The following is a 14,992-nucleotide window of genomic DNA, read 5'->3' on the forward strand; positions in this document are numbered from 1 at the left end:
CACTGCAGCATTAACGGTTCGAAGCCACTTTTCCATTTATGTAAGATTAAACTAAACTAGTTAGGCAATCTTGGATCATGATTTTCTTTCCAATATCTGCAGGTTCGGTTAGCAGTCCGGGGGAAAACTGCCTATCCCACATCCAACTGATAGCGATAAGTCCCAGATCCAGTCAATAAGAAGTTGGTCTGGTCGGGCTTTGATCCACTAACGTATTCCGTCTGGGGGAAAATCTGTGCCAATTGCTAGTGCATTTTACGATCATTCAAAATCTGACTATCGTAGGTGCACATGGGACATATGTATGGGGCTGTACATAGTTTACTGTCGTAGTAAACTTACGTTAGGTCGGTAACGGACGGAAGAGTTTAAATCGATAACTTTGCGTAAAGACTAAAATTAAAGAAGCGTCGAATCTTGTGATCTTTGTTGAACGTTCGATTTGGAAATAAAGCAAAGAAATTAGTAAGCGAGTGTATCTGTGTATAAACAGCTTGCAAAGTGGTAGATTTTCAACCCTTGTGTGATAAAATAAAGAATTTTAGGATAAAAACAAGGTGACACAAAACTTCATACAATGAAAGTGTTGCTTGTGACTATTTTGATGGTGGCCTTTCTGAATTGTGAAGGTAATCGATTCGGTGGAATATTTTAAAGGAGTGAAAAATAATTAAAATCAAAAATTAAAATTTTCACGTGGTGTTTATATCTAAATTATTTTCCTTGTTGTCAAATATTTTTCTAGATGTGGGTGGATTTTTTCAAAATGAACTTCGCGCCTTGATTCAATCGCGCGTTTGGGATGTGAATATACTTCGTTGCAATGTACAAAGATCAAATATATGTCCTCATTCAGATGTAATTCTTCGAATGTATACTACGTAAGTAGCAACTAATTACTTTATGTAAGGAATGTGTAATATTTTTCCTGAAGTTTTCCTTATGGAAGTGAAAATCAATGAAGACCTGGTTTTGAAACTGGATGTTGCGTATTGACAAAAGGGGGCTTAAAGTCTTTGTGTGAGGTGTAATTGAATATAAATATAAAATAGATTACATACATGCAAGTAAATGATATATGAAAATCACCGTAAGTGATGATATGATTTTTCGAAAATCTTGGTTTCAATTTCTCCCTTGAAACATGATTCACTTTTGCAACCATACGCTGAGTGGAATGAATACTAAATTTCTGGGACTAATTTCTCTTCTCTGTATGCAAAAAATGTCTATAAGTTATAAGGTAGGGCGTATAGTTTATTTTAATAGTTTGAGGCGTAGTCATAGGGTTCGCTTTCAGCCATTTTAAGCCCATTTGTTTAATGTTTATCGCTTTTTGTCTGATGGAATCCGTGCAACGAATAATGAAAATTGTCAAAGTGATTAAATAAAGTTGAAAAAGAAACAGAAAAAAAATATCCAAATACCAGGTAATACCTAAATATCATCGAATGGTTGCTTTGGGTAATTTTGTTTTGATTGGTAGTATTTGCTATTTTTGCAATCTCAATTTCTATTGGAGTTCCTTGTCAGATCGATTGCTTTAGGAAACAATATATGTCCTCGCAATTGCAGGTTTGGCAGGAATCCCAATATTTAATTTCGATGTGGCGCCAAAGTTCCAGCATAATTCCTACCTATTAATCTTTATTTTTTTTTAAAGAACTTCCATTGAGAATGATTTTTGTGTTTATTGGTGATCCTCGTTCATCATCAACAGCGAAGCAACTGGTATCCAGTCTAGACCTGCCTCAGTAAGGAAATTCAGACATACTGGTTTTGCGTTGAAGTCTTCCAATTCAGTATCCCTGTGGCTTCGTTCTAATTTCACTTGATATTTTTAAATAAGAGTGAGTGTTTATAACAGTGGCATCAACAAAAGGAAGCTTGTATCTTTATTGTTGACCTCTGAATATCTAATTTTTCTCTTTTATTTCTAATGTACAACAATTTTTTCCCAAAATAAATACGAAAGAAACTTTCCCATAAAAGTAAACTAGCGTTCATTTGAAACCTTTTAAAATCCTGCTTGATTTATGCTTTCTCGATAAGTGAAGGTAAATGAAATTATTTGTTCATAAAAAAGGACCTTCTAAAATCATTGTCAGCACTTTTAGATGAACTATTATTTGGAAAATAACTAGAAGATAGACCGTGCGGAAATACCTTCTTCTCTCTTATGACTTTATACTTTGACTTGTTGTGGTAAATAGGCAATAGGTTTGGTGCTCCTAGAACATAAAAAAGCAGAGCTGTTTGTACAAAAAAGAATTAAGGCAGTTAGGGAATCAACTAGGCGTCAACTAGAGTTCGGCATTTTTTTCTATTGTATCACAATCATTTTTGGACCTCGGACCAAAAATTGATTAAATCTTGAATCTAAAAAAACAGCCTACATCCTTCACCAACGTTCAGGAATATAGAATAGTTGGCAGCTAATTATTTTAGTTTTAATATATTAATAAATAATTCGTAAAGGCAAGAAATGTTTCCTCTTCAGGCGATGGTAATAAATTTTATGCGATAAGTTCCTGGCTAAGCTACTTGGACGTGAAGCAAGTATGGTAATTTCAGATGATTAATTTATTTGTAATATTCTCAATTCACGGTGGATATTGTAGTTTCTGATGTTCCACGGTACGGAAGTAATCGTTCTTGAGTTTTTAGACTGCATTCTTTGAAGGATTTCGATGTTAGATGGGCGAACAGATCCCCAAAGTTGTGCACCATAAGTCATGACAGGCTTTATCACTGCTTTATATATCATCATCATCAGGACTGAATTCCAAGGGGAGTTTCGAAAATTTGTTGTAAGTGACATGACTACATTTTGTATCACTTACTTTGATTTTCCAGCGGGCCAATCATTGCAATTTCGTGATGCAACACTAGAATTTGAATGTGCGCAGAGTATCGCCGTATCGTCAGCAAAGATAGAAGTATGATAAATAGGCGCACGCTTGTGGGCAAATCTGCAGTATATATCAAATAAAGCAGTGGGTCGAGGACACAACCTTGGCATACTCCCACTTCGTTGTTACATTCACGTGATGTGAAAGTTTCCTGCCAGTCAGATACGAGTCGAAAATCGTATCGCTATTCGTAGATAGCTTTTCTTTGATTATGTAGATGAGACCTTCATGCCAAACCTTGTCAGTGTGTCCTTGGTCTTGTCAGAAAGTGCTTTCTGCCTTCCTTCTACCTTTCTATATCGGAGACTAGTCGATGAACTTGGTAAAAAGGAATAATCCCTTTTTCATTAAAGTGTTGTTGTAGCTTGGATAGCAGAAGTTTCTCCAATAGTTTCGATAGTGAGGGAAACAGGCCTATCGGTCTATAAGACGTGACGAGCGTAGGATTTTTACCTTTCTTCGGGATCATGTTTTTTCCGACAATTTCCAGCATTTTGGAAAGTAGCCAAGGCATAAGATACCATTAAATATGTGTGTCAGTTGAGTGACTGCAGATCCCAGCAGTTATTGGATCATTTTGTCCGTAGTAAGGTCGAAACCTGGAGCCTTTTTGGGTTCAAGGTGGTCCTGCGTTAAGACTTCGAAAACTTTGAAACGAATCGGTTGGTGTGCACTTTTAGGAATTGAAAGTGATAATTTTTTCCATTATATGTGGGTTTGGTTGGAAAGCGCCTCTCAAGTGTTGAGCAAAGATTGTCGTCCGACATTCGGATTGCTGATTCGCGCAGGATTGGTCTATTGAGCTTCTTCACCGCTATCCAAAGGGAATAATTCGTGGTCCTTTTTCAATGCTTTTTGTTGCTCTTTCCTAGACGCTGCTTCTTTTTCGGGTTCGGGGATCTAAACTGTTGCCATTCACGCTACAACTGTCGTTTTTTTCGTATAAGCTGGTCTATTATTCTACACATTGGGACTTCGGTGTTGCATGCAGGGCATCTGATGGTAATACTTTAGTGAAACAATGTACAGCCTGGTCGAGTTCGGTGTTTGATTTGAAGGACACATTTGCTTTTAAATGCGAGGAGATATATTTCCTATACTTAAGCCAATCAGTTTTCTTTGTCGTCAGTTCGGTAGGGATTGGTTGGTGATTTGAAAAGGTTATGAGTACCGGCTAATGATCGGAACTTAGATCAAAGCAGGATTGTGCCGTTAGTTACTTTCTTTTTATATTTCTCGTTATGCCAAAGTCGACAAGGTCAGGTATTTTACGGTGAACAGTTGGCCAGTAGGTTGGATGGCCGCTCAATAATACATCGACTTCACAGTTCGCCGGTATGGCAGCGCGAGGAGTTTTGCCTCTAGGTGAGATCAATCTCGAGCCCCAGTACGTAGCATTGAAGTCCTCAGCTAAAATCAATCTTCTTCTAGCGAGTTGAAGAAGCTTCTAAACTGTTCTGCAGAGATGGTAAATCTCGGATAAAACCTGATCCTCCATTCTACTACGCATATAGATGTGGTTTACATGTAGTCTTTAGCAAAGGGTTCCATAACTTAATGCTTTACTCGACTTTTAATGAGGATTCCCGAACCTCTATGACCTTCTCCATCAGGGTGCTAAATATAGTAAAATTTGTAGCCGGGTGTCATAAAAGTCTCCCATATAAGGAGAATGCCGATCCCATTGTTGACAAGGAGTACTTGTAATTTCATTTTATGTTGGCTAATACCATTCACATTTCCGTGGCAGATTGTAGCAGAGCTCATTTTTTGCGAGAAGGGTTTGGAGAATCAGCGTCTGGTTCCGAATCAGTTCTTGTTATGTTATATTGTTATGTGTGCCATAAATTCGTACGTATTCGAATTAGTCGTACCATTATAAATTCCAGATTAGTTGCTGATTCGGTACGCTGTGGTGATTTGGGACGATTGAATTTCACAGCATCAGCATAAGACAAGCTCGACTGGGTTTTAGCAGGCAAAATTCTGTTCGGAGCGAAGCAACAGTGTTTGAAATTAGATCGCTTTTAAGGGTCTTTCAGTTGGTGGTTTTGATTTGGGAAAATCGGAAGATGTGATTTCATCTTTTGAAAGATGAACTATTTTTTTCTATTCAATTTTTTTTATTAACAATAAAACCTTGATCGCGGCTTAGCAAAAGTTTGGACAGCTTTTAGTATCTGGGGTAGATTATTTTAACTCATATGACTACCATTGAATGTGTTGATGTGTTGTCCACTGAAAGAGTCCAAAGCCTTCCAGTTCTTTCCCATTTCACATATCAAGATGGTCCTCGTATTCATTGATTTGCCCGCCTATTCACCAGGCGTAAATTCACTGGAGAACACTTGAATAATCTTCGTTCACGGTATTTGAGGTACGGCCGTATATACGCTACGCGATGTTGCACTACATTCAGCGCGAGCAGCCAACTGCAAACAACTACATATTTTGACATTTTGGTGCTGTCCAGACACTTACTATTTACTACAAACTCCAACAAATATTTACGGTTGCCGCAACCTGATCGGCCAACCGCAACTTGTCCATAGACATGCATCTCGCTGCAACCGCAACTTGCCGACAAACGTGCAATCTCCCTGCAACCAACAACCTATTCGACAACTTGCTTGCACGTATGTGGCTAGTATTAAGCCGGTTCAACATGTTTGCTGCTTGCCGCAACCAAGCGGGAACCAAAGGCAGAGCTTCTATAAAATTTCATTTAGGATTAATGGCAATTGAGCTCCATGGAGCGAATGATGCTTAAACATTTTTCTATAGGAAGCTTGGTGGAAATACACGCACATATATATTTTTATTCTTTTGTTTCTTTTTGGAAAATGTTTGATTGGTCTAAGCCACTCACTCAAGGGCAATGAAAAGAATAAAAGTTGTTGGAACAACAGCGCAGTGTTATAAATATAGACTTCATTGGGTTAGTAGAAATATTATATTTTGCAAGTATATTATAAAAAAACATAAGTTGTTTATTAAGACTTGGCAAGAGTGTGAACGTGCCATTTAGGCCCTGCCACCTGTCCTTACAAGAAACATATATCCAGTTTTTGATAGCGATGCTGCTGGCACTCCAATGCCTGGTTTCAGTCTGGGCATGGGGGAAATTGGAGGAGCTCATTATGAAAACCTTGATTATTAAGTCTTGCTTTCGTTCTAAGCTCCAATATTTTTTTCCACGGGTGTTTCCGGAGGATGGCCTATTTTCCCTCTGACATTTTACAAGCCTTGAAACTGTAGTTTGCGCATACGTCGTTTTCTTTCCCGCCTTCATGTTCGCGTTCTTATGGGAGCGTTGAGCTTCCTTGAGATCTCATCCGTGGATATGATCATCTCCTGGCATATCGATCATGGTCCCCGTACGAAACGTGGATGTAGGCACAGCAAAGCGTTGCCTACCACAAATTTTATTCCTACACTACTTGCGGGCATTATCGCTGTCTGTAGAGTTGGCTGAGCCCGGTCTGATTCCACTTCCTTGCACCCGATTCCTTTGGCCATTACCATGCCTGATGCAGTCACTTTTATGTCCCCATTCCCAAGAAACTTCATTTTCTTCTGCAGTGCCTTTCTTTGCCGTAAGCTGGGAGCCTTCCCAGGTTCATGAAGTCTGGGCTGCTTGGATCTTTCGAAGTGGAAAGCATGCTTTCCACAGATTTCTGTGTGAAGGGAGAGGGGGGGTAGTATTTGGTGAGCCCTCCAAAAACCGCAATCGTGGGTGGATTCGAAGTCTGTGACTTCTTACCAAGTGACGAGTTCAAGTCCTCCAAAACTTGTAGCACCGACGAAGGTAACAAGTGGTTCCCGAAATATCAGTTTTTTCAAGTCTTGATTATTTTAAATAATTTAATCACTAGATGTTCCAGAGTTAAAAAGTACAGTGCTGAAAGAGAGAGAAGAATGCACTCCAAAATCATAGCATATCGTTTTGCTGAAGGATGGACTAATATTGTCGGAATTCTCACTAAAATTGAAGATAGCGGGTATTCTATGGTCCGTCAATATTATTGGTAAGGAGCGTTCTGACATTCCGGAAACCATAGAATCATAGACCATTTTCGCTAAAGGTTGTAGCTCCGAAGTCAGCTCTTATCCGAAGCACTGTTGAATTGAATTCAAAGTTTATGAAAATTTCATTATGTTATCAACAATAATTTTAAAAAATTTTGTCAAGAGTTCGGAAGGCTCTTTTTCAAAAAGATCTAATTTCATTTACTTTAAATTTTTAGCGAAAATTAACCAAATCAGAGCTTGTCCTATAGTTTTAAAATGTACTATAATATCGGAAAACCATAAATTTTCGAGATTCCTGCTTAAAAATTGATTCAGTGCGGAATCTATCCTATGAGATCTAAAGCAACCCGCGTCAGTAATATATTTTTTATATCTATGTATCATCATCAACGGCGCAACAACCGGTATCCGGTCTAGGTCTATGTATGCTTTTTGAATTTAACAAAATCTCTCAGCTATTGTACTCGACGAAAGAATGACCCAAGTAGAACTGAGAGATATTCGCCAATATAATACATACATACATGTATCTTGTTAATAAAAATAGGTTCAAACAAACCATGCTTTCAATCGATTGTTATTTCATATTCAAGTTTTTTGTGATATTTCAAATTGATTACTTACTTTGTGGTCCATACCGTCACTATTCATTAAAAAAATAAATTAACTAAAAATATGGTAAAATATACTGTGATTTGATGAGGAAAGTGTAGAATAGATCAGCTCATCAAACCACTGCAAACTTTATTTTAAGCACAGCCATTAACGCATGTCTTTTATGCGAACAAGTCAGTTAAGCAGTTATTTTTTTTTCGATACTATTTTCACCGCAAAAGTTTGATGCAGCAAATCATATTTTGTCTGAATATTTGATATAGTATTTCCTCCGAAAATCACATGCGCTGATAGCATAATAGCTGTATTTCATTTATACTTATTATATTACTTAATAAGTTCTTCAGGCAACAAGCTTGAGTAGTGTGGCATTATGCCTGAAGGCTTAGCATGAAAGTAAAAGTCGAAGTTCAGCCACTACACATGGATCTAAATTGGAGAAATTATATCTTAATATCTGCATTGGAATTTGGTTTATTCAATTGTATCAATTTAGTTAAATATTTTGCGATCACTTTCGGGAAAAGTACACTCCTATATGTCACAAACAATTTAATTTTGGTCTATGTAATAAGCATGTAGATGCGTGTGCTTTTTTGGTGCACTTGATTAAAGAAGGGCACTTAAATACTAACCATACAAAAGAGAAAGTTTATTTTGCGTATTCGAATACTTCGATTATGACGTTTAAATTAATCTACGAAGATTTTGTAGATAAATCTGAAGATATATCTTATTCGATTTAAGGGGTAGCGTTACTGTACGGGTTTAGGATTGAATAGATGTTAGGTAGGTATTTTTTCTTAAGAGGGTCATTTCGTGTGACGGCCGTGAATTTTTAGTGAAGAACTTGATGAAGGTACAAATACGAATTTTTCACCATAGATTTATTAATATCTTGAGCGTGTATAGTAATTTTTCCAGTCCGATCGCCTAGTTGATTATTGAAATACAGAGCAATTTATACACCCATCTCCAAAGAAAGTTGTTTTTCTGCTGCCACGCTAGAGGGTGCTGTGATCATCTTAAAGAAAAAAAGTAACCGGCATTTTAACGTACAGACTTAACTACAGCCCGCAAACTAGGATTATTCAAAAATATTAAAAGCTAAATTTTTGGTGCTGTTTTAAACTTCTTTTTGTAAATTTTCATGTTTTTTCACGGCGTCTTTAATGAATAAAAACAAAAAAAACTAAAGAATGAATCGCAATTATCCTAGTTTGCGGACCTTAGAAATATGTTCTGAATAAGTAGCGAAAATTTCAAAGGATCCCGTTGGATAGATTTTGGGCAGTTTCGAGAAAAACGCATTTAAAAAATAGAATGCGATTTTTAGCCATAAAACTTTAACTGCTCATTAATCTGCTATGCCTAGTCCATGAACCTTAGGTTTCTTCAAGAAACACATGCACAGCCTTGCCTTAAATTCTTGTCCTTTTAGCGAAGTCATTCGAACGTCATTCGGACCGATAAATACGCGCTTTATTACGGCGATCGACATAAATCTGGCATGTGACTTATCACGTGTTTAACACTATAATTTCGACTCCGAATATCAAAAAATCACTTTGCCCATATATTCTACACTATATCTAGATACAATTGATACCAAAAAAAAATCCGATTCCGCGGATCCGATACGTGTGATGACCCCCTTAAATTACCCATTTATGTGCCAGAAAAAAAATTAAAGTTGAGTGAAATCTATATCTTTACTCTAAATCGCATTCGGAAACTTCTTCTTGACATGTTTGAACAAAAAAATTAAAGAACATGTGGTAATATGCTGTTCCCTTACCTTCTCTTGGGGATTTGAAATTTGGAATTCTCGGAAATTTATTATTATCTCATCGGCTTCTTCTTATCTTTAAATGACTGACGTGGAAGAGGTACACTTCTGATGCATTACATTATGAAATACACGACCATTTTTAAGGTTTTCTGTAAAGCAATTTCTTATTAAAATCGGTTTGCTGCCGGTCTGTTTGCCTGTCTGTGTCCCTGTTTGTCTGTCAATTTTTACTAATTGACTGCAAGTACATTCTAGAATCATAAAATTTTGCAATAATATAGGCTATTATATAAAGCAGCTAACAAGTTTGGTAGAAACTGCGAAAAGTGAATATTCTGACATAATATTATATGTATATGCAGATACATTGAGTACTAGGTGGTAATGGGACATATGTCCTCTCAAACATTTTTATATAAGAAATACACAAAACCTTTCATACCTGAAGGGTCCAGTTTCTGGTTTCCCGACTTGTTTGGATTTATGTTACTAACGCTGAAAATTATTTCCAATTTATTTAGCATTGACAATGAAATTGTGCCTCCGAGTTTATGAAGCTTGCTAGGTAATCTTGTGATTCTTTTAGCAGTTTCGCACACAGTCTAACAACTCCCACTTTTCTGCTTTTTTGGTACCCGAATTTTCAGTGGTCGTATGTTTGCAGTAGGAAAGTCCTGGGTGCTTCAGGTTTTGATATATGGAGTACCTTTAGGTCGACGTATTTCATATCAACTTGAAAGATTACCGGTTTTCAATCTACATATATAAAATGCTGAGTTTCAATCCTGCTGTTGGCAGCTTACTGGTGGATTTTCAATTGGGAGTGTTAAAATTATCTTTTAATCCGCAGCGGTAAGTCATGTTTTCTTCTTTCTACCATCGTCATTAATATCACAACAACCGGTGTTTGGTTTAGGCCTGCCTTAGCAGGGAGTTCCAGATATACCAGTTTTGCGCTGAATTGTAATAGGTCAAAATGGTCTCACACTGAATGAATAGTCTAGCTTAATATGTATCTGTGCGCGTGCATTTGCATGCACAAATGAGACAAATGTCCTCTCAAATCTTTATATTTAAAAATGAAATCATACTTCCCTTGGTCATGGCATAACTTGAGAACGACTTTACCGATTTCATTCATCTTTGTTTTTAAAAGTTTCGTAATACTCTGTAGATAGATCTTACGGAAAGAGAAATTAAGGAAATTGTACAGAAAATTAGAAAATTGCAGAAAACTTCTGTTTTTAATGTTCAGAACATACACTTTTTGTGTTGGGGTTGGAGGTCCACGAAAATTTGTATGTGTCTTAGCCAACCCATCCAATCTGCAAATGCTCCCTTCGCCCGTTCAGCACTGATATTGAAGATCATTGGTTTTCGTAAAATTTAGTTTTTGATTAATAGTGAGAAAATATCATTAACTAGAAGTACTGACTTCCTTTTTCTCTATAAACTTCAACTGAAAACATAATTCATACCTTTATCGGATTTCGAATTTAATGAAGGCGAAGCAAACAAAATCTGTAGCCGGTTGCCGCCACATTGCTTCGCAGGGCAGAAGCGCGAGACAGATTGCTTCTGCTCTGGGATCGAAAACGAACAGCCAACCACATTTTTGAAAGTATTGGGTACTCGCTGATGAAAAGGAGTGATTCTTTCACTACACCGAAGAAATAACTTAAAAATTAAACCAGAGTGGCCCCCATTAAATAGATAGCGGGCTCAGGGCCAGTCAGTCCCATAACAAATAGTCTTTGTTTCTTAACTGAAACCAACCAATTTAATGCTAGATCCACATGTTTGCCAAACCTCAACAACCCATCGCAAATTCAAAGTTGTGGATAAAATTTTGGCTTGGTTTGTGTAGGTTAGCAAGTGCTTGCTGCCGATCCGATCGAGTGTCGGTCTTTGGACAAATCAAAGGGAATCTGCTTGCCTCCTCAGAAAACACTTACAAACTGGAAACCTGTGGATGGCGACGTTTGGTCCACCAAACATTTGTAGAGGTTTGGAGTTTGCGGTAAGTGCCAAACGAGTGGAGCTAACACGTACATCTGTATCTATAGATCAAATATTAGATTATTCATTTCTTGGTGCACAGTCCATTCCATTGTAACGTGTATAAAGTTTTCAGTTTCTTTAGTGAGTTTTAACGGTTGCAGTGAGTTCACGGCAATCACGCCTTATAATAAAAGTTTAAGTTAACGTTGATTTTTGTAAGTTTTGAAAGACTAACACGTAGTGTACATGGTCATAAGAAACATCAAGTGATTATTTTTTTAAGGAGAAACCAAGTTTCAACACTCAGGCCTTTAGGAGACTCATACCATTAACTCTTTGAGACAATCACATCTATGGCTATAGCCGAGATTCGAACCCGTGTCACCATGTCGAGGTCGTAAAACTGACACCCCAACCATCTCGGCAATCGCACCGTGGAGTGAGTCAATATTTTATTTCCAGTTGAATTTTGGTTCTTCAGAAAGTCTCCAATTAGATGTATTGAATTGAAGCGCAGAATTTGCAATGCAAGTCAACCTGCCAAGCAACGCGAAGTGCGAAATGAAGTTGAATGGAATCGATGGAATTAAAATTAATAACGTAGAAATGTCGCGCTTAACCCAACGTTATGTTTCCACATAGCAAGGCATTTAATTTAAGTTTAACAAGTCGGGAAACCGGAAGCTAGACGCTTCAGGTATGAAAGGTTTTGTGTATTTCTTTTATAAAGAGATTTGAGCGTGTGTTTGCCCCATCAGTATGTAGCACATAATATATGCATATATTATGTGAAAAGATCCACTTTCAAGTGATATTGACATTCAAAGCCTGGAATTTGCACAGAAGCGACAGCTTTCACCTATTATACCTTTGCTAGTAATGGTGCGATTTTCACAAATGGTAGGATTATGCTCTATACTATAGCCTATATCGCTGCAAAACTTCGTAATTCTAGGAGGAATCTAAGAGGGGTTTTCCTGCTAATTACTAAAAATTAGAGTAATTTACTATCATTAACTTTATTTGAACAGGTATGGAGGAAATTTTGGAGCCTAGGCATCATACAGCCTGTTGATTTTTTTCAGATTTTTCGGTTAAGTATTTTTTGAGAATGGGTCCATTAAAATCAGTTTCAACCCCTCGCACTCCTCACCTTTTCAACAAATGCCAAAACTAAAACCGGCTTCGGAGAGTATTACTTTAATTTGATACCCCACTTGACTATATTTGATAAAAAAAAAGTACACCCCCCTTTTGCATGTATGGGGACCCTCCCTCAAATTTGACGTAAAATGATGTAACTCACTATATGCATGAGCGTTCACAGTTACCACTTTTCTACCAAATTTGGTGTCACAACAACCGTCTCCGAGAAAAATGTGTGTGACGGACAAACAGACAGACAGACAGTAAACCAATTTTAATAATGAAGCCCCTGGATTGCCTATCGTTAAGTCAAATTAGCTCCCTTGCTACCGCTACCAGAGCCACTACATTCATTAACTTCCGGAAATGGACCAGAATCTGTACATTTTTTGACTCACATCCTGGAATATAATTGAGCCGTTTATTTTGAAAGTGGCAGAAGTCACTTTTCCAAAAAAACAAGTTAATGATAACATTGCATAGAATTTAACGGTATCTTTTCTTTAAAACAAAGTCGTATTCAATATACTAAATAATATTAAGAAGTTTTACTAGTAAACGGTGTGACACACATGCTTATTTGGAAAGTGGCGTAAGTCAAGGTACCATAAAAGTTAACTGCGGGGCTTAATAAAAAAGGATAGAATGAATGTTTTATTAAAAGCGAAATAAAGGTGTGTGGAGTGTGCTTTTAAATTATTTTCATTATGATTTAAAATCTTGTGATCAGTGAACATATTTTTATGAGGGGGGAGATTGATCTCATTTGATAGAAAATGAAACTCGCCGTAAACGTAAAAGTTGGTGCAGTAACGAAAGCATATGGCGAAAAATATATAGCAACAAATTCTAAAATAATTTTTCCCAAAGAAATTGCAGTTAGGGTTGGCTGTTTGAAAAAATATTGAGATAAAATAAGTTGTTTTAACTGACAGCTTATTTTTGATAAATTTTGAAAGTTGGGAAACTTTAGGAAGCAACATTTTCTTTTAAATGCTATATTAAGCGAGAAAACCCCAAAACGGAAACGTCAATCAACGCCAAGGCGGTGGCAGATTAATTATTATTTATCATATGAAAATGTATTAACTGGTGAGAAATTCTTTTTGGATACTTTCAACATCTCAGAAGGATGATTGGTTCGCGCTCTTAAAAAAGATGTTGCTGAAGAAGATTTGAACTCTGAAAATTTCAGATGAAAAACAGAATATACTGTGAAACAGCACGTTCAAAGCTTGAAAAGTGTAAAACTGATAAACTACAACATGTAGGAAAATCTTCAAAAATTATTTTAATTTGCACTTTCATCAGCTTAAAAAAGATACATGACCAAAATGCGTGGCAATTGATTTACATTTAAAATTATCGTAAGTGGACTGGAAATGTTTAGAAGAAGATTAGAACCACAACAAGTCGGGAAATCGCAAAGTAAACGCCTCAGGTATGAAAGGTTTTGTCTATTTCTGTTATAAAGAGATTTGAGTGTGCATTTGTCCCATTAGTATGTAGTGCTTAATATATGGATATATTATGTGAGAATATACAATTTCAAATGATATTGACATTCAAAGTCTTGAATTTGCACAGAAGCGACAGCTTTGACTTATTATATTATTATATTATTGTTAGTAATAGTGCGATTTTCATCAAATTTGGTATCATGCTCTATGCTATAACCTACATTACTGCAAAATTTTGTAATTCTAGGAGGAACTTCCTGCCAATTACTAAAAATTATAGTAGTGTATTATTATTAACTTTATTTGAACAGATATCGGTATAAAGAGTATTTCGGAGCCTAGGCACCATACAGTGGCAGCCTCTTGACTTTTTTTCAGATTTGTCAGTTAAGTAGTTTCTGAGAATGGGTCCGTTAAAGAAATAATCACTTTCAACCCCCCGCACTCCTGACCTTTCCAACAAATGCCAAAACTTAGACCGGGTTCGAAAGGTACTAACCAAGACCTTTAATTTGATATCCAACATGACTATATTTGATGAAAAAAAATTGTACATCCCCCTTTTGCCTGTATGTGTCCCTTAAATTGAATGCAAAAGGATGCAACTCATTATATGTTCATAGTTCATAGTTCCCACCTTTCTACCAAATTTGAAGTCAATCGCTATAACCGTCTCCGAGAAAAATGCGTGTGACGGACAGACAGACACACGGACAGACAGACAGACAGTAAACCGATTTTAATAAGGTTTTGTGTTTACGCAAAACCTTAAAAAGGGCTGGGGAGAACTAGTTTCTTCATGAATGGAATTTTAGTATTTCACTCGAATGTCAATTATTCTCGTTAATTATGACGTCCCAATCTTATTTGCACGGCTTAGGATGCGGTAAATTCACACGAAATTGATAAGTTTGAACTGCTATAAACTTGACACTAATAGCCGGATTTTCATGGAACTTGACATATATATGCACGATACTGTCCTCTATGCCGGCGCAAGTACTGGGATAAATTTAAGGGAGGTTTTTGTTTTT

The 14,992-nt window shown here is 36.8% G+C and overlaps 1 protein-coding gene across 1 annotated transcript in view; it reads left to right on the forward strand.

The window, feature by feature from the left end:
* Positions 1–303: 303 nt before the first annotated feature.
* The window catches only part of LOC119661108 (phospholipase A1-like), a 58,373-nt gene continuing 43,684 nt past the window's right edge, over positions 304–14,992 (forward strand). Inside the window, exons 1-2 of the mRNA XM_038070304.1 lie at positions 304–629; positions 746–881. Of these exons, the coding sequence (XP_037926232.1) occupies positions 578–629; positions 746–881 (188 nt within the window). The 5' untranslated portion in view covers positions 304–577. The remainder of the gene's footprint in view (positions 630–745; positions 882–14,992) is intronic.

The sequence above is a fragment of the Hermetia illucens genome, chromosome 1, assembly GCF_905115235.1.
Source record: "Hermetia illucens chromosome 1, iHerIll2.2.curated.20191125, whole genome shotgun sequence".
In the NCBI taxonomy this organism is placed as follows: Eukaryota; Metazoa; Arthropoda; class Insecta; order Diptera; family Stratiomyidae; genus Hermetia; species Hermetia illucens.